General features: G+C 39.9%; 1 protein-coding gene across 8 annotated transcripts in view; it reads left to right on the top strand.

The window, feature by feature from the left end:
* The window catches only part of Lmo7 (LIM domain 7), a 216058-nt gene that overhangs the window by 65008 nt on the left and 124401 nt on the right, over positions 1-26649 (top strand). For all 8 annotated transcript variants that reach the window (XM_052732559.1, XM_052732566.1, XM_052732565.1 and 5 more), the window contains exons 2-3: positions 7920-7990; positions 21954-22023. In XM_052732559.1, coding sequence (XP_052588519.1) covers positions 7920-7990; positions 21954-22023 — 141 coding nt within the window. The remainder of the gene's footprint in view (positions 1-7919; positions 7991-21953; positions 22024-26649) is intronic.

The following is a 26649-nucleotide window of genomic DNA, read 5'->3' as shown; positions in this document are numbered from 1 at the left end:
GTAGACACTTGTTCTCTTTGAGTTATGTCTTTGTCTAATGTATGCTGTGAGTCATAATCCTTGTATTTGTGAGTTTTGGGTGTGTGTAGCTAAAGAGAGCTGTCAAACATCACCGCATTATGGAAAATGATAGACAGGATTCGTGGATTGTCACTGGAGAGTGTGTTGCTTTGTGGAGTCATGGGACTCATGCAGTGTTGATTCCAAAATGAACAAAAGAGAGAGGGGGTGGTTTGAACTCATTGCCAGTTTTAGAGACAGAAAAGCTTGCCAGCTCCCTTTGTGCCGGGAAGCCTGCAGCTTCTGCTTGAGGGAGGGACTCATCTCATTAGGAGGTCATTCGCTATGTGAACATCCAGTTATCACCCAACTGGGAAATGAAGGCAGATCTGTCTGCTGTGAATTGTTTCGAAATGTGGTTCTTATGCCTTCTAATGTCAAATGCTCCTTGGTATTTGAAGTGATTGACAGGATGAACATATATATTGTTTTAAAAATTTATTTTTTATGTTCAATGTTTTACCTGCATGTATCATCTGCATGAGGGTGTCAGAAGCCCTTGAACTGGAGTTCCTGTCAGGTGTGAACTGCCACGTGGGTGCTGGGAATTGAGCTGGAGTCCTCTGGAAGAGCAGTCAATGCTCTCAACTGCTGAGCCATCTCTCTAGCTCCAAGCTTATGTATTTTAAGTACCATGATCTAGTAGCTGCTAAGCCAATTGTGAGGTGACAGTTTGGAATCAGCTGTTAGCGCAACTGAAGCTCATAGCCTAGAGTAGGTCAGCAAATGACCCCCCCCCATTCCTTCTAAAACAAATGCACACGGACCCTGTATTTCTGTAACCTTGACTTGCACAAATATGTGACAGATTCAGTCTTCAGGATTGTAGACACCTTTCAGTGGCTGCATTAGACCATGTGAAAGATCTTAAGATGAGAGCTTGCTGATTGGCATTTAGTAGGTGTTTTGCTAATAACCAGATAGACATGAAATGGTCTTTGAGAAGTTTCTAGAATGTTTGGATTTAAGTTATGCTGATAATATGGCCAGAGTTAGAACTTAGCTACAGAGTTTTGGGGGAGTTGTTGCTCCTATTTGTGGAAATCTTATCCAGTGACAGGATTAGAGTAAAACATCAACCAGACAAAGGGTTCCAAAGGTGATTCCCATTTATTTACTTCATAGCCAAATAAATGGTGTTTTTGAATACTTGTGAACTTGACAGTTGTTGCCGGTGTCGTTAGCTATTAAGGTCTTCCACAAGCTCTGCCCTTTAGAAACTCCCTATTAATGTTCGGAGGCAGGCGGCTAGACAGGTTTGGCGACAGAGCTCCGCAGAATGTGTCCTGGCGCCAGCTCTGTTCCTCCTCTACTCCATTAGCTTAATTACGACTCCAGCAGGCATCTCAGCCGGGAGCCCCAGCTTGGTCCTGTCACTCCATGGCTTCCTTTCAGCAGGCTGACCACTCAGCACCTGGGGACACATGCCTGCCAGAAGGAGCCTGGCCACAGGGTATCCTTTTGTTCTAGAGCAGGCTCAGGGCTTTCAAGTGTCTTTTGTGCACTGTGAAGGGGAGAGGGCAAATAGTTCTCTCTTGACAATGAGGGGTCTCAGCTGTGACTTAACCAGGACTACAAGGTGTGACGTGACACAGATCTGAGTTTAAACCCTGTCCTTATATGAGTGTGTTCTTAAGTTATTGAAAGTGAGGATGATTTAATTTAACTAGACCACGTGGAAAGGGGAGAGGGAGAAGGAGGAGGAGGAGGAGGGAGGAGGAGGAAAGGGAGGGAGGACGGGGAGGGGGGATGGTGTAGAAGGGTAGGTGTGGCTGATTATAAGGTGATCACACCTGTTTGTTTGATAACTTAAGTGGAAAGCCTGTGGTCTCTATTTACTTAATCCTATGAATCACAGCCTCATTACGTAAAATGTATCACACCTTAAATAGCTTACTAATGAGTAAGGCTCACAGTCACTGAAGACCCAAACGACTAAAACTGCCAAATACATTCCTTCAAAACTGGAACTACTTTTAGATCACTGATTTCTCTCAAATATTCATTCTCCCTAATGTAAGGATTGGATTTCTTTCGAAAGTATAATTTAATTTTTAAAAACAAACTGCCCTCACCATGTTTTGAGGTGTTTTACAGATTGTCATAATTTTTACAATGTTTTTAGATACTGGATTGATTTAGTAGCTTTTTATAATCTGGAGTCACTTTAAGTAAAGAATATTATGTTAATACCTTTTAAATTAGACACCCATTTTCGAGGACACAGCTTTTTCTCTCCTGCAGAATGATGGTAACAGTTGATCTCTGGCTGGATAGTAACTGCTGGAATAGCTAGAGTTTGCGACTGCTTCTGAACCAGGCAAGCTCCGAGGAGCTCTTGTGTATCATCTCATTCAATTCTGAGCCTAACTCCACGAGACAGATACCATGCAAACAGGTGAAGCATCGTGTACAGTTACTGGCGGGTAGTGGCAGAGCAGGAGTTAAACACAGGCCCACAGGCACCAGAATCCTCACCTGGCCTTCCCTGAGCAACTGGAGATGCTGGGGAGGGACCTACAGGAATGCAGCTCAGGTGGGCTCTTGGATCGAAAGCAATTCTTACTGCAGTTTATGCTGTCCTTTGTTGAAACAGTTTAGAGTTTTGTATCATTCCCCTTTAGTTCTTCAGGCAGGGTTAGAGCTGGCTTTACTTTTATATGGATGTAGAAACTGCTGCTCAAAAATTAATCAGTTTTCTTTGAGTTACTGAGATGGGATAGCCAGTATATGTAGTACACACATCTTCCCTTCCTCCCTCTCTCCCTTCCTTCCTAGTTTTTTTGTTTGTTTGTTTGTTTTTGTTTTTGGTTTTTTTTTTTGAGACAGGGTTTCCCTGTGTACCTCTAGCTGTCCTGGAACTCACTCTGTAGACCAGGAGGGCCTAGAACTCAGAGATCTGCCTGCCTCTGTCCCCTGAGTGCTGGGATTAGAGGCATGCGCCACCACCATTCGCAGTATACATGTTTTTCTAATAGCAATAAACTGTCTAGAGAAGCTTTAAAGTATTCAAAAAGAATTCTCATTGTATGAAATTTTAGAGTATCAAAGTTTTATTTTCATTTTCCTACATACACACATGAACACATGTGCGCGCACACTCAGTTTGTGTTAAGACAATGCACTTCTTTTAAGTCTGACTATTAAAAACAATGAATCTTTAAAAATCTGAGTTGCCATTTAAGCTCTCAGACTTGAGAATTCATTTTGCAGGTGTAATGGTGAGTACATTAATTTAGATGTCTCAAATCTAAGTAGCTTGAACACAGTGAATTACTCACTTATTTATGTATTTCCTACCCCCATCATCTGACGCAGTTGCCACTCTCCTACTGGGTGTCATGAGATGCTGGTGGGTTTTAGAGTCTCTTGTGTGGGATGGTTTTCTGGAAAGTTAAACTTCTGACCTTTACATTTCTTACTGGTAAAGTGAGAATAATAATAAGGACTGAATTTACTGCTGTGTGAGTTGGATAGATAATGAGAAATTACCTACTGTAAAAACTGGTGCCTACCAGGCGGTGGTGGTGCACGCCTTTAATCCCAGCACTCAGGGGACAGAGGCAGGCAGATCTCTGAGTTCAAGGCCAGCCTGGTCTACAAAGTGAGTTCCAGGACAGCCAGGACTACATAGTGAAACCCTGTCTTGAAAAACAAAACAAAACAAAAAAACCTGGTGTGTGTCTGTCTGTCTCTGTCTCTCTCTCTGTCTCTCTTTCTCTCTCTCTCTCTGTTATATGTAGGAAATACAGGAATTTGCCTATGCTGGATGCAGTCTGAGTTCTTTAGACTATTGCTCTTTCAAAATCAATCTATATATTGCACAAACACCTATAATTGTTAAAGAATATAAAGAATATAACATAAAATAGCTCTTATTCCACCACTTATGGATAATTTTTATTAGTCTGCTTATGTCTGTATTTGTATGATATTTTCTTATGGAATTATAGAAATTGGGACCAAAATCATGTTTCGTAAGTTGTTTTTTAGTTAATATTTTAAGGATTGTTTACAACAGATAAATCTACTTTCATGATATGAGTTGAAATTTTGTCTACTTCTGGGTGTATCATATTCTAAGCAGTTTCCTATTGCTGGGCAATTTAAGATGTTTGCAACTGTTATCTATTCTATGATGTTGTGCAGCTAATTTTGTATGTCTCTGTGTAGTTGTCTTGGTGCAAGTTCCTACCTGGTCATTCTGACCTAGCCTATACAGACTTAAGACTCTGTGTGTGTGTGTGTGTGTGTGTGTGTGTGTGTGTGTGTGTGTGTGTGTGTGTGTGTGTGTGTGTGCATACATACTATACCACAGCCTGCATGTAAAGGATAGAGGATACCTTGCAGGAGTAGGTTCCCTCTTTCTACCATGTGGGTCCTGGGCATCAAACTAAAGCCATCACACTTGGCCACAATCACTTTTACTCACTGAGATATATGTTTTGCCCCAGACTTAAGAATTCTGATACACAGCACAAATTGGTTTTGAGATGCTGGCCTTCTTTAGTTACTATAGTTACCAAGCCTGACAGATTTTCATGTCCTCGACACACAGATTGTTATTAAGAATCTTTGTCTAGGGGCTGGGGAGAAGGCTCTACAGTTGAGAGCACTTGATTCTATTCCCAACACCCACACCAGTCAGCTCATAACTACCTGAAATTCTAACTGTGGAGGAATCTGACATCCTCTTCTGGCCTGAGTGGACACCCACACACCCACACATACATATGTATGCACATAAACATGAACATTTGCATACAAATAAATAAAAGTTTGTATACTCAATCTATTTTTTTCTAAGTACAGTATAAAGTCTGGTCTTACCATTATTTAAATTTATGGAAGATTGAGTATGTTAGTATTTTGACATAGGAAAAATGTCTAGAATCATTAGGATTTTATCTTTCCGTAATTTTTATTTTCATTAAAAAAATTAAGTGTTCATGTACATCCATCATGTGTGTGCAGTGCCTGAGGAGGCCAGAAGAGGGCAGTAACCCCCCCCCCCCCCCCCCCCCGCCCCCCCGACTGGAGTTACAGATGGTTGTGAGCCACCATGTGGGTGGCAGGAATTGAATCTGGGGTCCTTCCTCTAGCAACTCTTAACCACTGAGCTAATTCTCCAGCCCTCTTCCTGTAATCTTTTAAAATGAAGTCTTCCGGGTAGTTGGGGTTTCTGAAAAGCTCTGTTTCAGCATCTGGACTTTATTAAATAGGATTCTAGGCATAATTCAGCCTTGCTATGTGTTAAACTTTTGGAGTATGTACAAGTGATAACTTCAAGATTGACTCATGTCATGGAGTAGGTGGACACTCTTTGGTAGTCTTTCCATATGAATGATCATGTGATTCTTTTCCCTGCTTTAGATTGCTAGACTTGGGTGAAGTGATTTAATGTGTTTAAGATCTCACAGCTCTTAGGTGGTGAAAGTGGAGTTGAGTTTAGCTCTGTGTGACTCAAGTCCCTTCCCTCCTGTCACTTGCTACACTCTGCTCTCTGGACTGGCCATGCACTGTGGTGACTGTCATTTTTCATTGCTTTCCTTGTGTCTGCAGATCACAGCCTTTCTTCTAGATCACCATTTTTCATCTAGATGGCTTGAGAATGTCATGGCTATCCTTTATGAGTGCTCCCGAGGGCTTTGCTTAGATTAGAGATAGTGACTCTGACTGTGTTGGGCATTTCTGGGTCTCGCTCTTTGACTATGGATAGCAAATTCCTGAGGAATTAGCTGTCTCTGTGTTTTCCATACTTGGGTCCACCCTCACTTTGAGTTTGTTTCTGATATGTTCATGGGGAAATTCTGGAGTTGGTTGCACAGGTTATTTGAGCTAATCCTTGGGTGGGTCACTCAAGGTAATTCTCCAAGGAGTACATCATTCTTTCTTTTTTTTTTTTTTTTAAACTATGCTTTTAAATACTGTCTTTACTTCTGTGACTGAGCTCCGAGACAGAAGAGCTACTTGCTTCTTTATTATTAATCTTCAGCTCTGTGTTTTCAGCAGGAACAGAGGCAGCAGGCTCACTTATGCAGCTGTGTGGTTTACACAGGTGATTGCTGTAAATGGAGAAGGACCCTCTATTTCTTCCTGGGTATGAGGATATCACAGCCTGGCCAGACTCTTATAAAACCAACTTCTGAGAAACTAAGTCAATCTCTCTCCCTTCTACCCACCCCGTGTGTGTGTGTGTGTGTGTGTGTGTGTGTGTGTGTGTGTGTGTGTGTGTGTGTGTGTTATGGAATATAGACACATATCACCATGCTCTAACTTTGAGTAGAAAAGTGTCTGTGAATTTATCACCTAACTTACCAGGCCTACTATCTGGCTGTAACAATCTTGGACATTATGGAACATTCTAGAATTAAGAGTTCTAGGAGAATTGCAAAGACAGCAGCAGTGGCAGTGGGTTAGGTGGAATATGGTGAATATTATTGCATCATGTGTCTGATCCCTTTAGCCGACCTGGGATGCAAGATTCACGGCTTTCAAATTCCTGATTCCAGCAATGTATTTTTCTCCAGAGTGGCAGGTAGGACAAGGTTTCCTGCTGCCAGGTGCTAAATCCTTATCTGGGGAGGTAGTAGCTGCTGTCATAAGCCTGGGGCTGAGAACACAAGCACAGGAGCTACTTTTGAAATTGCTTTCCTCCATTGTTATCTCCCCCATTTCTGCCTTTCATATCTCCCCTGTGGAGCTCCCTACCCATTCCAAAGTGTTCTTCCTCTAGAGATTGAATCTAGTTATTTTTTCCTAGATGCTTCCCTAAGACCATTGCTGGGGGTAACAATGGACAGCCTGACAGCTGGGAATTGTCCATTCCAAGCATTTGCCATTTTGCCTCATCTTGTCTTTCTGTGAAGGGTTTAGAAATCTCCTTAGGGTGCTTCAGTAGACAGCTCTGGGGACCGAGGAAATGGCTCAGAAGGTAACAGTGCTTGCTTCTCAGCAGGAAGATGGGAGGTCAGATCCTAGCACCCAAGTGAAAAGCTAGATGTGGCTGCATGTGGGACTGTGACCTTAGCACTGTGGAGGGCAGAGACAAGAGGCAACAAGAGGATCATGGGCCTTGCTGGCTATGAGCCCAGCTCCACTCCCAGTGAGAGACCTTGTCTCAAAGGAAGAAGGCAGAGCATGGTAAAGTAGGAAACACCTGGCCTGCAGGTGTATATACAGGCACCCCCCCACACCCCCCCAATCGTGTACATGCACCATACTCACATCACACAATATGCACACTCTCACACACATACACAATGAAAATAACTAGTGCTTACCACGACAAATTGGGTGTCTTCATGAATAAGTTTGAGAATCATCCCTCTGCTATTTAGCTATGTAATGAAATGAGGAATTTAAGGATGGAATTGAAATAAATGATGTACAGATGTAAATGCTATTTCAAGTTTATATCTTAAATTGTGTATATTTACTCTTACTGAATCATCCATAGTTTCTCTTTGGAAACTTATTGGAAATTTAGTTTTCAAGAAATATTTTTGTTTTTTGTTTTCCCTTTGAGATTATAGTATAATTACATCACTCCCCCTTCCCTTTCCTTCTTTTAAGCCCTCCCATTTACCCTTGCTATTTTTCAAATTCATGGCCTCTGTGACTTTTGTCATCCAATAAAACAATCACACTACAGGAAATGCTTATTTAGTTGTTTCTGTGTGTTTATTCACACTAACATGGTTGTAACACAGAATAGTACACAATTTCCTATAAGGAATGACTTTTGGTGATACATACAGATCATTAAGATAAAACATTAAATGCTTATTAGTCAATAAAATTGTGAATTTACCTTGTTCCTTGTCCCTATTTACTTAATGCCCAAATCTGTCTTTCAGGCTGTAACTGAGAAGACTTTTGAAACAAAGGATTTTCGAGCCTCTCTAGAAAATGGTGTTCTGTTGTGTGAGTAAGTATTTAAGGCATGCTCTCCACAGTCACAGGTTTGTGTCCTTGGTCCAAAGTGAGATTTGATCCCTGCAAGCTGACACCTCCACAGTATGGGACAGTAGAGAGGGGGTTATCGCTCTTGGTATCTAAAGATAGTGTTGGTAATATATATATATCATTTTTAATTAGTAAATAAGCAAGGGTCTGTTATTGCTTTATGGGCAGATAGTTGAGGAGGAAGGTGATTATATCTGACTATAGCCCACACCGTATATAATTGGCTTATTTTAAAATGAATATAAAAGATCCTTTTCATTAGTAAGACAAGTGGCAAGTTTTTCTTTAGGTTTAAGTGAAGTGATTACACTGCCTAAATCGATTTGAGTCATTGACTGTTTATTTAGCTACATTCCAGGCTGTGGTAACCAGAAGTTACCAGGCTGGTGCCCTGATTGATGGTGTAGGGTCTACATGGGTGGCTTTGTGAAGTGTTTGAGTCTCCAGTGGCTGCATAGCACGGTTAACCAGATATGGGACCTTTGTGGATAAGAGAAGGCCTGTGAGGGAAAGGGTAAAATTCTGGAGGCAAGTATGGGTTACAGAAGTAGGCAAATAAATTAAAAGAATGTACTTGAGTACCCACCCACATTTTTTGAAAGCACTCGATAATTCCAATCTAGACTCTTATCACGTAGATATTTATGGAATCTGCCCACATGTGCTCTGGGAGTGGACTACCAGAACCTACATGTTTTCTTTCTTTTTGGTGACGGTAACCCAGTGTGTACCATCATGCTGGTCCACAAGCTGCCCTTAGATGCTTTTGATTCTCTCTTTGAAGGATGCTATTTGCAATAAAGATTCCAAGTGAAAGAGTTGGATTCCTTTGCCCACTACTTTTGGATGTTCACACAAGTGACTTTTTTTTTTACATTTTTATTTACATTTACAAGTGGTTTAATGCTTGAGCCTCATTTTCCTCACCTGCACAGCAGAGATCAGGGCATTTAATCTGCCTGATTCATGGAGCTGCTGTGCTCAACACCAGGTTAGGTTGGCATAAACTATGGCACTTGGTATAGCTACAAATTGTTAGAAAGGTGGCCATGGAAACCAGCCTTGTTAGCTGCTATCTAAACTCCTTTGTTTGAGAATATCATAATTCATTAATTCACTTCATATGAAGTTACTGGCATTAAACCAGTTGTGATTTACAGAAATGTCAACTTTATGTAGTTTTACCTAATGTATACCAGGAAAAGCATCCCCAGGGCCATACATGAAGTTGAAAGGATATTTCGACTCCTCAGCTGTGTGCTACCAGTCCTTGTTGAGTAATATTTAAACTCACGTAATTGGGCTGCATGGTCTGTTCAAGGATGGTAGAGGGGAAATTACCTCAACTTGAAAACTGTATGATTTAAGTGTTTACTCATGTATTCAGAAGACAGAGGAGAGAAAATGCCTTTATTTGAGAAGCATCTGAGCTGAAAACTACCTGACTACATAAGAGTTTGAAGAAAAGTAGCTATCCATGATGCTAAGCTCCACAATCTTGAGGAATTAGATGACATTTTACAAAAAAATGTGTCTATGAAATGTAAAGTTTTGTTTAGTTTATGAGAGTATGTAGCCTAAGTAGATGATCTATTTAAAGAGGTCTCTTTGTGGGTTACATATTTCTAATGATTAGCTATTGCTCAGAGTATGTGACTAAACACGTCTGATGGTGGCACCTCTTCCTTTTTTGTGTTTGAGTTCCATAGATGCGTCTATGTTTTGAGAAAGTCTAACCCCCATTTCCTCATCTCCAAGTCCTCTTCTCTCACCCCCATTATACCCTCCCAATTTCATGTATATATATTTCTTTCATTGAATGCAGTTTATTATGTATTTAGTATGTATACATACTTAGTGCTGCCAGCATGTGATGTGTATAGGATTAGTGGAGCATGGGTAACCTCTCAGGTGCTGCATCCCTGAAGAAAACTGACTCTCCCTTTTCCAGTAGCACCAATTGCTACTAGTTCCTCAGGAGGGGTGGGACTTCCTGGTCATCTCCCCACTGCATGCTGGGATTTTGTCTGGCTTCCTCCTGCACAGGTCCTGTGCATGCTGTCACAACGGTTGTGAGTCCATGTGAGAAGCTGCTCTGTTGCATTTCCACTTGTGCTTTGTCCATCCTTTCTGGCCCTTTGATGCCCCCAGAGCCCTGGGAGGAGGAGGTATGACATAGATGTTCCATCTCGGGCCGAGACTCCACAGTCTCTTAGTCTCTGAACTTTGACTGGATGCAGATCTCTGTTTCTTGTGACACTCCTTCTGGATTTAACTGTAGCTTATACACAGCTCTGGCTCTGAGTGATTTGAAATGATTTCTAAAAACTATACCCAGGTTAAGAGATGAGCATATGATATGACAAGTAGGAATATCCAGAGTTGATTGAAAATACTGTCTTGACCCAAATTAGGACAAATTAGAATAGAAATAACTTCTGAATTGCTCCAAACTAATACAAATTAAAATAAATGTAATTTCTACTCTAATAGTGACAACCAACACTTAACTACATGTATACATGTGATAGGTTATGCTGTTAATAAAGCACATATTTATACAAGTCTATATATAAAACTTCAATTTTTACCATCCTCATTAATTTTTACCACTAGTGAGATTCTTACTGTCTTATCTAGAAATTCCAGCAGCTTTTATCCTTCAATACCACTTTTCTTTTTTTAAACTGGCATTCTGAACTATCCACGTCAGGAGTTGGAGGACCGTGTTACAGCTGTCACTCAGCTGACAGTAGACTGGCATGTCAGACTCCAAACTGCAGACAACCTCTGCGCTGACGTTTCAGACAGGGTGCACATCTGAGTAACAAGCACTTCCCTGAGCATTTCTGTGTCAGGTTGATGGATGATTGGAATGAAAATGTTCGTGGTAATAATTTTTGTTCTAGCAAGTTTGACTTTGGTATCTAGTGAGCTCAAAGCTGAAGATTACTGCTCTGTATGTGTGTGTTATGTACATTTGTGCATGTTTGTGTGTGTGTGTTGTGTGCATTTGTGTGTGTTATATACATTTGTGTGTGCTTATGTATGTGTGTGTTGTGTACATTTGTGTGTGTTGTGTACATTTGTGTGTGTATGTGTTTGTATCTATTTCTCTGTGTGTATATGCGTGCATGTGTGTGTGTTTATGTGTGTGTTTGTGTGTGTGTGTGCACATTTGTGTATATACATGTAGAAGCTATCAACATTGGGTGCCCTCCAGGATCACTTTCCACTTTATTTGGTTGAAATGGGATGTGTCACTGAATCTGGAGTTGATTAACTTGGTGGCTGGTTGCACAATGAGATCTGTGGATCCCCTTACCTCTGCCTCCCAAACGCTGGGATTATGAGGCTCCCATGCCCGGCTTTTATGTGGGTGCTAAGGATCTGCTCTTGGGTCCTCATACTTGCATGTAGGTAGGCATTTATCAGCTGAACCACCTCCCTGTCTGTTCATACACATTTATTTTAGATACACATTATCTTCTTGGCTTTATTAGTAGTGAGATGGGAACTACCCCTCCCTTTAAAATGTTTTTTTCTAAATTAATGAATATATTGACCAGTTCTTAGGTGATTTAAGCTCTTTGAGTTTTATGAGTCATATCCATGATCTGTCTCATTTCTTTAGTGTTGGTTAGTATTCATACGGACTGTTATAATATATATTAAAAATGTAAAATAGTAGTCACTGCATGAATATCCATAGCCCTGTTGTGCTCTGACCACATCATTTGACTACTGATATCAGTTAGCAATCTCCCAGTTACTCATCTTGTGGTTGCAGCCTTGGAAGTCTTCCGATGAAAGCATTCTTTCTTCCTCTGTGAAGGTTTGCTCAAAGATAGTCTCACTGGGTGTGTCCCTGGTTAGTCAGTCTGTATTTCCCCTCTTTGGAATGGTCCCAAGTTTCTGCTCTGTCCCCATTGGCCATGCACATAAACTGACTTTACGCCTTGGTGAACATGTTTCGATTCACTGAGAAGCTTCTCATGGTGTTACCAGGTCATTCCCTCACCCCTGTTTGCTGCTTGCAAAGACCTGGAGCAAGATGTTCACCTGGTGTTCTGAGAGTGCCTATTTGTGTTTATATTTCCTCTGTGATTTTCATATGGCTTAAAATGTTCAGTCTTGAGATATTCATTCCCATAGAATAAGAAAACAGATAGTTATATAAATACTGTATTTTCCCGGTGAGAGAGTCAAGTAATTTTTAATATAGTGGACAACATAGAGGACTATGCCACTTGTCATTGATGTTTTGAGAAGACCATTATTTTGTTAGAGTTGAGGACTTGTACATAAAGGCCAGGGACTGGGGAATCCCCTGAGACATCTATGCAGTATGCCACAGAAGGGCCACAAGCTTTGGCAGAAGGAAAAGGCAGTTTTCTTGCAGTTATTTCTGGTCTTGAATTTCTGAAGGAGAAAAAATGGCTCACAAATGACTCCACAAGCCAACACTACCTACTGACATGGAGCCATTGTTTATAGCTTTTAGAAATTAAAATAGTGAAGAACATCAGCTTTATAGTATTACCACACAGCCCAGCCAGCAATACGTAAATAGCAGCACCAGGGTTAAAGTTCATAACGATTAAAAAGTTTTCAACTGCTTTTTCCTTTTGGGTGTGTTTTCTGCTTGGCATCTGTATGTCCTCTTTCTAAACATTCCTGTCCATTTTATCAATCCAATATCTGTGTACGGTGAAATGGCATTTAAAAAAATGTCAGACTGAAGATCTACTTGGCACATGTTACAGTTTATATTTCTTATAGCAACCATTCTCTATAGACTCATTCCAAGCTTTTGCATTTTTCTCTTTTAATATTTTGGCCTCAGATTTGAGGGTAGAAGGCATAGTACTATTTGCTTCACTATTTTGAGTGTAAGACTGGTAGTGTTTTCTTACTTTAATTGGAAATCACTAAGAATAGACTTCAGTCATAGGGCTTCTGATGTAGATGACAATGTTTGTATATTAAAAGAACAAGGGAGTAATGTATGTGTTAAATGTCTGTGTCTATATACTTTATATTAAAGTTGGTCAGCAAGAAGTTGTGGAAGTAGGTTTTAATATAATGGGAAATCTCAAATGAATAGAAAACCATGTTGGCTTACATTGTAAAAGTGTAGGAACTCTAGTGTGAGTGTGTGGATTAGGTGAGATCTCATGGGTGAAATTGTGAGGTCTAAAACTTAAAATAATGCTGTGATGAGCAACTTTCTGTAGAGGCTTACACAGTTCAATCATTTATAGTTTAGGCTTTTTATTGTTGTGACAAGTCCCTGAGAAAAGCAACAGAAAAGAAACAATTACCTGTCGTGGCTCAATACTTTGGGGTTTCCATCCACAGTTAGTAGATTGTTGGCTGGTGATTATGGTGTCAGAGCAGTAAGAGGGGAGCTGCTCAGTTCATGGTGGTGGCCAGTGCGACAGGGTAGGAGGAGCAGGAGACACATAGGGCATCCCTTCCTGCACTTAGGCCACGCCTCCTACTCTTCATCACTTGCTGATCATGCCATCAGATTATGAATCCACTGAGGGATTAATCCACTGACCAGATCAAAGCCCTCAGGATTGCAATGACTGCCCTATGTAGCCCATTAGCAGGCCAGCAAGCCCAAAGTATAAACCTGTAGGGAAGTAATTTCCCATTCAAATTATAACACTTTTACAAAATCTAACCAGACTTTTCCAATACTTGTAGTTTTTCAGCACTCACATGGAATAATATCCACAGGCAAGAATAGGAAAAATTCTATCAATGAAATTTATTGAAATTGCCTGTCCTAATATTAGAACACGTGTCAAAACTGACAAAAGTATGGCTTGCTTTTAAAAATATGCATAGTAAATGAATAAAACAAAAAAAGTCTAGCAATATAGTCTCATGCATAAGAATTTATGTTAAAAGAGCCAGGAGAAAATGGGGAGATCAGTTTGTGGTATTCGGGTAAACAGTTGGCGATGAATCACTTAAAAAACTCATTTATCTATTAGGACATACCCTGTGGTGAACTGATTTTAAAAAAGGCTAAAAAGCATTTGAAATCTTTTGAGGTACTTTAAAATTTTAAGCTTTGAGAAGAAAGAAAAGTACAAAAAGTATGTCAAAGATTATCTGCGTCTATTACTCTAGGATAAACCACATAGTTTAAAATTTTCAGTAAACAGGTGAGCCAAGAATCTGACCAAATTCTTGACAAACAAGAAAATGGTATTGATAAACAATAAAATCTTTACCTTCATTAGTAAGAATTGATTAGACTGCCATGTGATACTTTGTTTTTGAAAGTAGTAAGTAATGGGAAATCTTTTTAAAATGATGGATCTTGGAGCAGCGGTCAGGGGTGAAGCATGCTCTTGAACTTGAGTTAACAAGCCCTAGCTCCCCGAAGGGCAAGAAGATTCTGTATTATGGCATCAAGCGCTATAATCTGAAAATGAGCACTTGAATATAAACTGATATACGTCTCAGAAACACAATTTTGCAACACCTATCAAGTAGCTATGGGCTATTTTATGATCATAATACATATATTTATGACTTAGATAATATTTCCCAGCAGTCCTTCTCTTGGGAGTCTGACTACAGGTAGAGGAAGAGAAACATTTTAAAGCCTTCTCATCATGGAAAATATTAAGAACGAATACCTGAAACATTGCTTCACAAATTGTTCTTATTTTTCTTCTCAAATCAGGCCAGTCTTGAACTTTCTATGTAGCTGAGAATGAGTTTTAATTTCTGATTCTCCTGCCTTTGCCTCTAGGTTGCTAAGCTTGTAGGCATGCACCGCCATGCCCAGATAATCCAGTGCTTAGGAAGGAACCCAGGGCGTCATGCATGCTGGGCAAGCACGTTATCAGTGAGCCACGTCCCCAGTCTGATGAATATTTTTAATCTCCTAGAAGCTTGAGGCACCATGGAAGATTACAGAACAGATAGTGACAGGCAGAGGCAGGAAGTGTCTGGTGTTGAAAGTGTGAGGGAACCAAGAGGTAGGTACAGGGGCGAGGTGAGGATGTGAACTGATTGATATCACTGAATTCCTTTTCTGACATATATTAGTGTTTAACACCAATGCTTTCATTTTCAGAAATAGAAGAAGGTAAAAGGAGGCTAAACAAATATGTACACCGCCACTTTTATGGTGGCAAAAATTGGGGAGCACCTAATCACATGTGTAAGAGAACAGTATTATAGTATCATCTAGGGTACTTTCACTGCCTTAAAAATCCTGTGCTCTGCCTCATCAGCCTTCTCTCCCATATCTGACAACCATAGATTTTTTTTTATAGTTTTACCTTCTCCTGAATGTTATATAATGTGTTATATGTCTATAATATTAATACTATAACAATATTTCTATAATATATAATATAATTTTATTATGTAGGATCATAATAATACAATATGGACCCTTTTTAGACTGACTTCTTTCAGTTAATAATATTAATTTAAATTGGCTCCATATCTTTCCATAGCTTGATAGCTCATTTCGTTTTTGGACCAAATGATACCTCATTTTTATGGGTGAGCCAGTTTGTTTATCACAATTTACTTAATGTGCGAGGGCATCGTAATGTTTCTAAGTTGTTGCAATTATGAATAAGACTTCTATAAACATCCATGTGCAAGTGCTTGTGTGGCCATACATTTTCAACTTATGTGGTAAACACTGAGGAGTATTACCGCTGACTCCTATGGTAAGAATATATTTAGTTCCCTAAGAATCTGGCACACTGTCTTCCAAAGCATTGCCGTGCTTCCCGCTCCCACCAGCGGTGATCGGGCATTCCTGTTGCTCCATGTCCCTGCTGACATTTGGTGTTGTCAGAGTTACTGATGTGGCCTTTCTTAGAGTTTAATAGGTGTGTAGTGGTAATGCTTTGTTCCAGTTTGCATTTCCCTGATGACACTGGCATATGGAGTTTTTTTTCTTGTAGCTTAGTTTCTCATCTGCGTATCTTAGTTGGTGGGGTAACTGTTAAAGTCTTTGTTTCCTATTTAAATCAGGGTTTTGTTTTGAAGTTTGATGAGTTTTGAGAATTTTTTATATTGGATAGCAGTCCATCAGGTATGCCTCATGAACATTTTTTTTCTCTCATTCTATAGCTTGTCTTTTCACTCTCTCTTGTCAGCATCTCTTGGCTAACAAACATTTTGAATTTTAATGAAGTCTAGCACATCAATTGTCTCTTACGTGGATTGTGCCTTGGATGTCATATCAAAAATGTCATCACTTTTGTGTTGTCTCTTAGGAGTAAGAGGTCTGTGATCTATGAGTTTTCTCTGTGAGCTCTGTGTCTAAATGTTGTTCATTCTGATACAGTAAAGGAAATTTCCTGGTGTTCAATCCATTAGTCTGTAATTACTGGGATTGCTCAGAATCAGAAGACTCTGCTGTCAGCCCCCCAGGCTTTGCTTTGTGCATGTCAAAAACCTTGAAGTTAAAGTATTACGTCATTTCTTCCTGTTCCTTTCGTCCCTCCACCCACTCCCAGGTACTTCCTGATCTCTCTCAAATTCATGTCTGCTTCTTCAATTGTTGTCATATAGTTTCTTAACTATTCCTCAACAGATAAATATAACCTACCAGAGGAACAGGAAGTATGCCGTGAGATTACATCTCCTAGAAAAGCTGGGAAGGCTACACCCATGAAGTCTCAACAACATGCCTGCCTAAACAAGCTGTAAATGGGGATGCCACTAACAGACACGCTAACATGCAGAGGGAAATCTCACAGGGCCTCAACCGTAGACAAGGGACGATAAGCAATTAAGGGATGCTGAGAGCATGAGAAATAGTTTTCCCTGGGAAGACCCCCCCCCCCAACATTAGTTATCTAGTACGAAATGGTAAATCCTGAAAACATGTACATACAAGTTACATTATATAACTGTGTTCTGTACTTTAATGTGTTTTAAGCATACTGATGTGGCTCAGTAAAGTGCCATTGTAGAAAAATGACGACAGTTGCCCTGGTTTGGACTTAATTGTTCTTCCACACGGTTACCTATCTCAGCATTTATTGTCAAGTTTTTATTTACATTAAAGTTTTATTTACATAAAGTATATTAGATTTTTTATGACTTATACTCGAACATACTAATGCAGTAATAAATTTTTGTACCAAAAGCTTTTACACTTGTACATTTTAAATGACTAATACTGGTTATCTTACTCATGAAAATGTGGTCACAATCTATTTAATTTGCTTTTTATTTTAAAATATGAACTTAGAAGCCATTGACTTATAGTCTTGACATCTCCTGAAGATAACCAGTCCAGATGACTTCATCTGACAGTTCACTCTCTGAATCAACTTCGACAATTAGGAGAGAACAATCAAATTTCATGCACCTGGAAACAGAAAATATAGAGAAGTGGTATTGTTGGTTAAAAAAAAAATTATGGCATTTCATTGCAGCAAAGCATTTTTTTTCTAAATTTATTTCTTTAAAGAAGATAGAAATTTTGAAAATTTTTACACAAACCAAAAAATCAAGATGGGTTTCAGGGCCTTGCTCCAAGCAGTTGTACTTACCTGCTTGCTCTGTGGGTGAGCCTTGCCCAGAGCTTCCTTTAGTAAGCAAGCAAATGTCCAAAGAGCAGAATTCCTATTTAGAATAAAAGTCAACAAATAAATTAATATCCTGTAGATAGTAATCAATAAAATAATAATTATAATCAATAAAAAGATATTGCTGGCTTCAGTTTGTTAGAAGGATGGGACAGCCTTCCTGTGTCCTTCTGAAACACTGTGGAATGGAGGCATGGCTCAATGGACAGGGTGCTGTCTTGTGTGCATGAGCTTCTGAGTTCAGTCCCTTGCACTGCAGAATCCAGGTGGGCTGACAGATCAGGGGATCGGAAGTGCAAGGTCACCTTTGGGTGAGCATAAGCAAGTTTGAGGCCAGTCTGAGTTACATGGGACCTTGTCTCAAAATAAACATAACAATTAAAGAATTAAACTTAATCATAAAAAATTTGATAATGTGAAAGGCACACATTTGCAAAATGTAGTAACAGGTAACAGATATGTGCCTGAGTGGATGACTAATAAGATCATCCACAGGTTATGATGTGCTTTGAGTCTATCAATATGGTCTTCTGTGTATGTCTTTCCATTTATTTTGAAAATCTTTGGAGACAGGAAGCAAAAAGGTAGCCCTGAATTTTGTACTTTTGCTGATGAGCTTTCTCATAACAGGGGGAAGTGAAGTTTGTCACATATAGCTATTTCTTTTTTTCAAATTAACCCACAGGAGAATGTCAAACTTAAGTTCTCTTTAAAAATGTTCACGTCTGAGCCACGTTGAGCTTTATAGATGGCTTTCTGAGTGTCACACCTGAGTTGGGAAGTCAGGCCGTACCCACTGATAGAAAGGTCTGTGAATGGAGCCAACGTTCTAGCACAGGTCCACGCAGCCCTTTTGTAGAGAACAGACAATGAACTTGCTGGTGAGAGAGGAAGAAGGAAAAGTGGACACCTTAAGATTAGAGCATAGTCCCTTTTGGCTACAATAACAGCTCCAAGAAAATGTGGGTAGCCTGTATATAACAGGAAGTCATTTCTCACCATGCTGGGCCTAGGAAGTTCAAGATGAAGGTGGATACAGATTGGGTGTCTGGTAAGGGCCCACTTTTTTTTTTTTTTTTTTGGTTTTTCGAGACAGGGTTTCTCTGTGTAGCTTTGCGCCTTTCCTGGGACTCACTTGGTAGCCCAGGCTGGCCTTGAACTCACAGAGATCCGCCTGGCTCTGCCTCCCAAGTGCTGGGATTAAAGGCGTGCGCCACCACCGCCCGGCGAGGGGCCCACTTTTTTATACGTACACATCTTCTTGGTGTAACTTTCTCACCGCAACTTCCCATAGTGGAAGGCCTGTTGACTCGGGGCACTAATCCTGTTCAGGAAGTGCACAGTCATGAGGCTGCCACCTCCCAAAGGGCCCTGCCCTCTACTACCATAACTTGGGGGATTAACATTTGATCATGGCAGTTTTAGGAGGTTCTCAAACATTCAGAGAAGCCAGGAGAAGGTCATTGAGGTCACTGTGACAGTACCCCAAGTTCTTTTGTGTTCTAGTTTTAATCTTACCAAAAGAACAGACCTCTGCTGGGCTAAGCAAGCTGTTCTCAGGTTTGTTCCCTCACACAGGGAAAGCTTGAGAGGGATAAAGATATAATTCTACTCAGGGCTGGAGGGATGGAACACAGGGTTGCAGGCCAAGAACACAGGGCATGGGAGCATCTGGAAGTTTATCCTGTAATCTGAGTCTTGCTTCAGAGCCAGTGACCTGAAGTCAGTGTCCCCTCAGAAAGTCTACATGTGAAATTCAAGAGCACTTACTATGCAAAGCGTTTCTATTTGTTAAAAGAGAGTGTTTCCATACACAGTACTGGAATTTCCTTTAACTTGAGACCCTGCCTGTATTCCATTAAGTGTGTTTAAATTTCATCTAATTATTTTTAGATCCCATGAAACATTTTTATCCTTGTAAGAAATACCCTAAAAGTCCTTCCTTAAGAGTCATAATTTATAATTCATCAAGGGATTTGCATGCTCAGTATTTGTCAAAACTGTGTGTACATTTCCTCCTTAGTCCACTGTTTAGAGTGCTGTGATGGACAAAATAAAACAGTATTTCCCTCTAGTGAGTCAGATATTTTGAGGGTGACTGTGCGCTCTCCAGAGTGCTGTTTTTTCCTTGTAGTTATTTCCGTGTTTGTGCATGTACAGGAAGTTTGAGATGTGAAAAGGAAAGCTAATCCATTGTGTATAAGTTGCTTCTAAGTAATATCTCTGGCCAAATTTACCAATGTGGGAGGATTGGTTAACCCACTTGAAGGTATCTGTCTATGTTGTGTCCTTACTCAGCCCTTACTTCACTGAGAGTAATCTGTTTTATTATTCATTCCGGAAACGGAATAGAAAATGCTCTTGACATTACTGACACTATATTACAAAAGTGATAAGTCACGTCACCTGGTAAACAGAGTGACCTTGTCAGAGTCACCAGTGACTCAGTGGGTGAGCCAGGAGTTTATGACCCTTTCCTCTGAAAGGACAACTGTGCTCAGGCATCCTGAGATAATTATGTGTCACTCCTGCTCATATTAGCCTCTAATTTATATCACTGAAGGTTGTATTCCACGAAAATACTACTGGCAAGATAGTGGTGAATAGCTAGAAATCACTGATAGACTGTGTCAGAATTATGTTGTTGTTAAACAATGTCCCACTTATTAGTTCTTCTATGCATTGCCAAAGAGCCGGCCATTATAAATATGCAGAAATACCAGAATTGTAGAAGCATCAGTCAAGAGGGAAAAACTAGAGGGGTTAATTTGAAGCTACCATTTCTTATGAATCTACTTAATTATTTTCTAGGTCCGCAGCTGGTGATTGAGGGGAAGCAATGTGGACAGAGAAGGGAAAAGGCTTTTTAAACGACTTGCAATGTACAATTCAGAACTTAGGACTCATGGGAGCCACAACCGAGGGGCTGGGGCTGGAGTCCAGCTTGATAGCAAAGTACTTGCTTCACACACATGAGGCCCTGGGTTCATTCTCAGCCATGCACCCTCAAAGCCAAGGGGATGGTTGTATTATCTGTTTATCTTTGATTAAGCTGTCTAAAGATCTTTGTGTGAACAAACTACAAAAACAGAAAAGCAACTTTTGTTCACCAGGCTAAAGCTGCATAAGCCAGTGTTTTGTGATTTTGAATCCTGCTGAGCAACATTCTGAAGGCTATTAAATGAAGACTTTTTTTGTCTTTTTTTTTTTTTTTTTTATTCCTAGCATACTCAAATGTATATAGAAATCTCTGGAATGAGGAAGCAGTGCCATTCCATAGGATACCCTCCCACATACCCCACAAGTGCCCACTGTGAAGGAGAGACCAGTGAATCAGAGGATTTTATTTCCTCCTCCTCCTTTTTTTTTTTTTTTTTTTTTTTTTTTTTTTTTTTTGCTTTCCTGTTGGAGCTTATTACAGAATGAAGAATTGCTTGTTTGGGGGATGAATTGTTGAACAGAAAAAAAAAATTCACGATTTTAAGATACTGTTTTATGTCAGTGATTAATGATTAATTCCCCAAGTTCACATTAATGGGAAAACATTGTAGTATTAAGTTACTACATGGTCTGACATTGTATCAGTGAAGAAAAAGAATGAATCCATACTGATCAAGATTTAGAAGCAGAACTGTACGTTAGTGTGGGTGTCAAGGATGCGTTTCTTTCCTCGTACTTTGGTGTATGGAGACACAGATATCTTTGCAGTATGTGTCATATTAACTGAAATGCACTCACTCTCAGATTCCAGGGTAATTTGGAGGAGTTCTGGTACATTTGATTTTCACCAAGTCATTCTGCTCTGGTAACAAAGCAATCAGTCATGGGTGTGAATGAGTTAGCAGTAAGAAATACTCAATTATTTGGATGAGTTCCTCTGCACCCTTTACATTTGAAACAATGTGGGTAGAAGGTAATCTTTAAAAACAAGGACCCAGATGAGAAAACAAAGCAAAAATAAAATCCCTTTGAGGATCGTTATAGGGAGAAGCATTCTTAGGGCCAAGTGAAGGGAATTATGATGATAGTCTCTTACTGTGTGTCGAAACAGAAACAGATTGTCTTTCTTTAATGCGTGTGAAACCATTTTTAAAGACATGGGCTTAGGATATAGAAGTCTGACTTGAGGACTTCCACCCTTTTGTGCAGGGAGGTTCTTTGTTTTGTGTTTAAAAAATACATTTAATTGTTTGTCTTATGGGCCGCTGACTCAGAACAACAAATCTGGAACCAGAACTATGCTACTGCAAATTTTTGAGACCATTTCAAAGAGCACTAGAATCACATTGACATTTTTGTAACTGTATGTGTTATTTGTTTATTTACTTTCAGTTTGATTAATAAGCTCAAACCTGGCATCATAAAGAAGATCAATAGACTGTCTACACCAATAGCAGGTTTGGTAAGTAATAAATTACCTTCAAAACTAGTTTTCTTCTGTTTCATTTTTTTTTAACCAACATATAACGATTGTGCATATGTTTGTGTGCCCTGTTATGTCACTCTGGTATTGTTATGTAGTATAATGTGTTACATATTTCAAAACACTTAGGAGAGAGGACTTGGAATGTTCTCACTTGAGAACTATGTTTCTGTCTTTGAAATATAAGAAAGTGGTCCTGGCAGGTTCCCTCACCTGCAATTACTGTCCCTTTAGAAACAGTGACAGCCTCCTTTTGAAGAGCTTTTCACCACTTCCTTTCTGTCCGGAGGCCTTTGTTTTAACTTGTTTGATTTTGTTTTGATTATGGTGCTTCAAAGTCTGGGTCTCCCTTTTCTGGCCTTTCTTTTACAAGTTGCACGTGAGTTGTTTCCGTGCCTCCTGCAGCTCTTCCGCGCATGCGCTATTTTCTTGTTGGCCACAGCACTCAGGTATCAGGTGTTTTCTGGTTGGTGCCTTTCTGCTGCTTCAGACTCATGTATTATGCTCACTTAGCACCCAGACCATACGTATATCTGCAGAATAATCAAGGCCAGCTAGGCCTCCAATGGTGCGTTACATTTCCTGTTGATGGACTGTGTCTTTGTCTTCTGTGTCAGGGTCACGTGGTTTGTAAGGATATGCCAGTGTGCCTCCTACTTTTGTTACTACTGCTACTATTATTTTTTTTGTGGTACTGGAAATAGAACCAAGGGCCTTATGTCTTCTATCCAAACACTGTATCACTGAGCTACATTCACAGCCCTCCTGCCTTCAAATTGAAGATTAAGTATTAAGAAATACTACACAGTCTCATCCATCATGTTGTTATTTAGATTTTTAAGACACCGTGGACACTAATGATAACATGAATCAATGCCTTTGGAAATAATTTATAATTAAATAAATTTGATGAAGAATTTTCCAGAAGACGTTATAAGCCTTATCAATCAATTCTGGTGGGATGGAGAGATGGTCCAGCAGGTAAGGGCACAGGGTCCCTTAAGGGTTAAAGGACCTCAGTTTAGCTTCCAATGCCCATATCAGGTGGCTCACACTCACCTGTAACTCCAGCTCCAAGGGATCTGACACCCTCATCTGGACTCAGAGGGTGCCTGTACTCATGTACACATATGCCCACCACATAATTAAATTACCAAGTTATAACAATAAATCTTTAAATAAAAAAACTATACTGGTGACAGAAATCAGTTTAAAAGATCTTGGAAAGCACTGCATAACTAATAATAGGAATGTAAAACCAAACTGATTATCTATGGGTTATTCAATGCTCTTATAATAATGTATTTAAAAGACTTCTTTCTGGCCTTTCATGAGTTTACAGCTGTGGCGAATGACCTGGGTAGCCATAGATAGCCACGCTGCAGCTCCTGGGTTTGTAGGAGGCATCAAAAGCTCATCAAAACCTGACAGGGCTGAGTTTGGCCAAGGATTTATTATTGGAAAATATCTGTCTGTGAGAGAAGGAATGAAGTGTTGAGGTTTCTTTGAAATTTAGAATGCATACAAAGTTCTCAGAGCCACTGGTTCCGGTACTGACTCCTTCCAATCAAGTTGCCTCCATTCTAGACCTGTCATGAATAGGTAGCTGATCTGTAATTTGTATTGGTCATAAATTTGAGTAGGTAAAAAGCCTATTACACACACACACATACACACACACACACACACACACACACACTCACTCTATTTATATTCTTCTAGTTATTCAAAGAATAACATTAAATGAATGTGTCCCTGAAGTCTTTCTAGGAGGAAACATTCAGTTTAATAAAATAAATAAGCTTTATATGAAAATGACTTATAAAACAACCTCTACAAAAATAAATGTTTGAATTGTATTAAGTTACACTATCTTTTTCCAGTGGCCTGAGTTATTCTTAGATAGATTAATTTTTTGATTTTGAACTTTCATTTCTTGGATCAATTACCTGCATTTTAAATGAAATTAGCCTTTGATCTCAAATATACCCCAAGAATCTGGAATGCTTGAATTGTGGTGTTTGTTGCTGTTGGCTACTGTTGGGTTTATTCAACTTTATGATTGCATGATTAGATGCAAGCACAAATGTATTTTATTTTTAAGCCCCAAACCCTCTCCAAGTATTTCTATTTCAAGCATCAGAAATTCTCTCCAGTTTGGATTTTTATCTTTAGAAGCTAAAATGAAATGCATTTCTGGTACATTAAATAGAATGCTTTTCTAAGCACAGTGCAGTGAGCATTTTTATAGGGTATGGGTGTATAAGAGTGACTGTAGCTGCAGAATAGGCTAAGCTCAATTGGTTTGAAGTGAGCATCAGGCCTCATCTGACTGCTGATACTTGTCACAGTGGCTATAACAAAATGTGTGACTTAGAGCTCCAGCATGCACCTGGAAAGGGGTTGGCATGGGGATTAAGGGATAATGAAGAGTTTGATATGCAAATATTCAATGCGTGCATGTTCTTTCTTCAGACAAATAATTGAGGGTCTGTTGGGTTGAGGAGTTTTCTAGCATATGGAGTGTTGTAAAAGAGGACAAAAGGAGTGTGGAATTTGACTTCAACGTCAGGGAGGGAGAACCACACAAATCAATTAGCAAATGGGCAAGAAGGTACCACAAAGGGAATGTGTGAAAGAGTATATTAGACTGACATCCCAAAAGATTGAGTTCTAATAGTTTCCTAAAGAGTAGGAAGGAAACCTGGGTTTTTGACGTTTGTGCAAGAATACTGAATAATCTAGGCCAGACTTTTCCGTAGTACTAACATTTATGTTCACACCACCCAACACAGTGACTGATGCATACAGGAGATAAGAGTTTGTTAAGCAAGGAATGAGCCATGTTTCCAATGTAGAATGCAATAGGTTCTAGAATTTAGTCCTTGGTGGACTAGGCCTATAGGTTGAAGGAACAATCCCCATTCCCCAAAGACATAAGGAAGTTCTAAGCCCCAGTACCTCAGAATGTAACCTTATTTAGGTATATGATTTTTACAGATGTGGTTGGTTCAGATGAGATCATCCTGGGGTAGAGTGGATCCCTAATCTAGTATGAGTAGTGTCCCTAAAAAATGATGACTGTGAGAAGACATGCTTAGAGATAGAACATCATATGGGGATGAGGTTGAGGTGACGTAGCCACAATCCACAGAACAAAGATTGTTAATGAACTTCCCAAGTCTAGCAAGAGTCCAGGAAAATTCCCATAGATATCACAGGAAGCACAACTTTACCAACACACTGATCTTGGACTCCTGCCTCAGAACTGTGAGACAATAAATAAATACATCTCTGTTGGTTTAAGCCATGAGGTATTCTCATTTTGTTGTGGTAGCCCTGGGGAACTCATGCACATAGGTAAATGTTTTTAGTTAATAACTGCTTCTGACCACCATTAGACTTTGAAAGAAATACAGAAGATACAAAGAGGCCCTCTGTATTATCCTAACTCCCCTCAGTGAGCCTCCTCACATCCAATGTCTGGGCCAGGCAACTGATGTTGATACAGTTCAAAAGCCTTCTTAATCAAATTGTGTGTGTGTGTGTGTGTGTGTGTGTGTGTGTGTGTGTGTGTGTGAGAGAGAGAGAGAGAGAGAGAGAGAGAGAGAGAGAGAGAGAGAGAGAGAGAGAGAGAGAGAGAGAAAGAGAGAGGGACAAAGACACACACACGAGATCATCATCAGGTGTCTCCCTTAGTATTGACTTGCATTTCACCAGCTTTCTACACAATGTCTTTCTGAGTAGTGAAACCTAGAGATGCTTTCTAGCCAAGTCAGGTGAAGATCGTTTATTTTGATGATATATCAGATGCCTCTTGTGGTAAGCCAGTGTACAATCATAAACATGCCAGCTCAGCTCGCTCCTTCATTCCTGTGCCGTTCCCAACAGCAATCTTTCTTTGGCATCTCTTATCTGAGGTTCAAAAGAGGATTCGGAATGCACCAGGCCTTTTTTTCTCTTTCTGCTTATCAGCAAGCCTGAGAATGAGTTTCTTGGAGAAGGTAGTTATTGGGTAAATGGGCTTGTCCATGAGCATTGGTTTCCTTTGGATCATTCAGCAGAGGTTTGAAGGTTGAAGTGGGTTCTGTGGAGGATGCTTGTGTGGGGGTAGATGTGTCAAATACTGAAAGAACTTCTGTGTGGAAATGTGAGTTAGTAGTTAGGGTATTTCTTGGGCTTTCTTCCATGACTCCTTCCTAAATTTTTTTAGTTATAGTTTTTCAGCTGATGGGAGCTGCGTATTACATGTTTTAAAACCAAAAGCAATGGATTGTGAAAATCATGGAGTATGTTCTGAGGTGTGGTAAGTGGCAAGAGAGATTTATATTACATGATTTTCTTGAAACATTCTGTAATTGTTTTCTCTAGAAAGTCTTGTATGTTTTAGTGATATGGTTTCTCTCTCTCTTCCCCTTTCCCTCCCTCTCCCTTTGTGTGTGTGTGTGTGTGTGTGTGTGTGTGTGTGTATTCCATGGTTTGAGTGTGAACTCCAAAGGACAAATTGTACCAGTTGGCTCTCTCCTACCATGGAGGTCTCAGGGATCAAACTCAGGTCACCAGGCTTGAGGACAAATGCCATTACTTGCCGAGCCATTTCAGTGG

Source organism: Peromyscus californicus, unplaced genomic scaffold (genome assembly GCF_007827085.1).
Source record: "Peromyscus californicus insignis strain IS unplaced genomic scaffold, ASM782708v3 Scaffold_12__1_contigs__length_115047231, whole genome shotgun sequence".
NCBI classification, from domain to species: Eukaryota; Metazoa; Chordata; class Mammalia; order Rodentia; family Cricetidae; genus Peromyscus; species Peromyscus californicus.
Note: the sequence above shows the minus strand (reverse complement) of the source record. Positions and strands in the feature narration are given on the sequence as shown.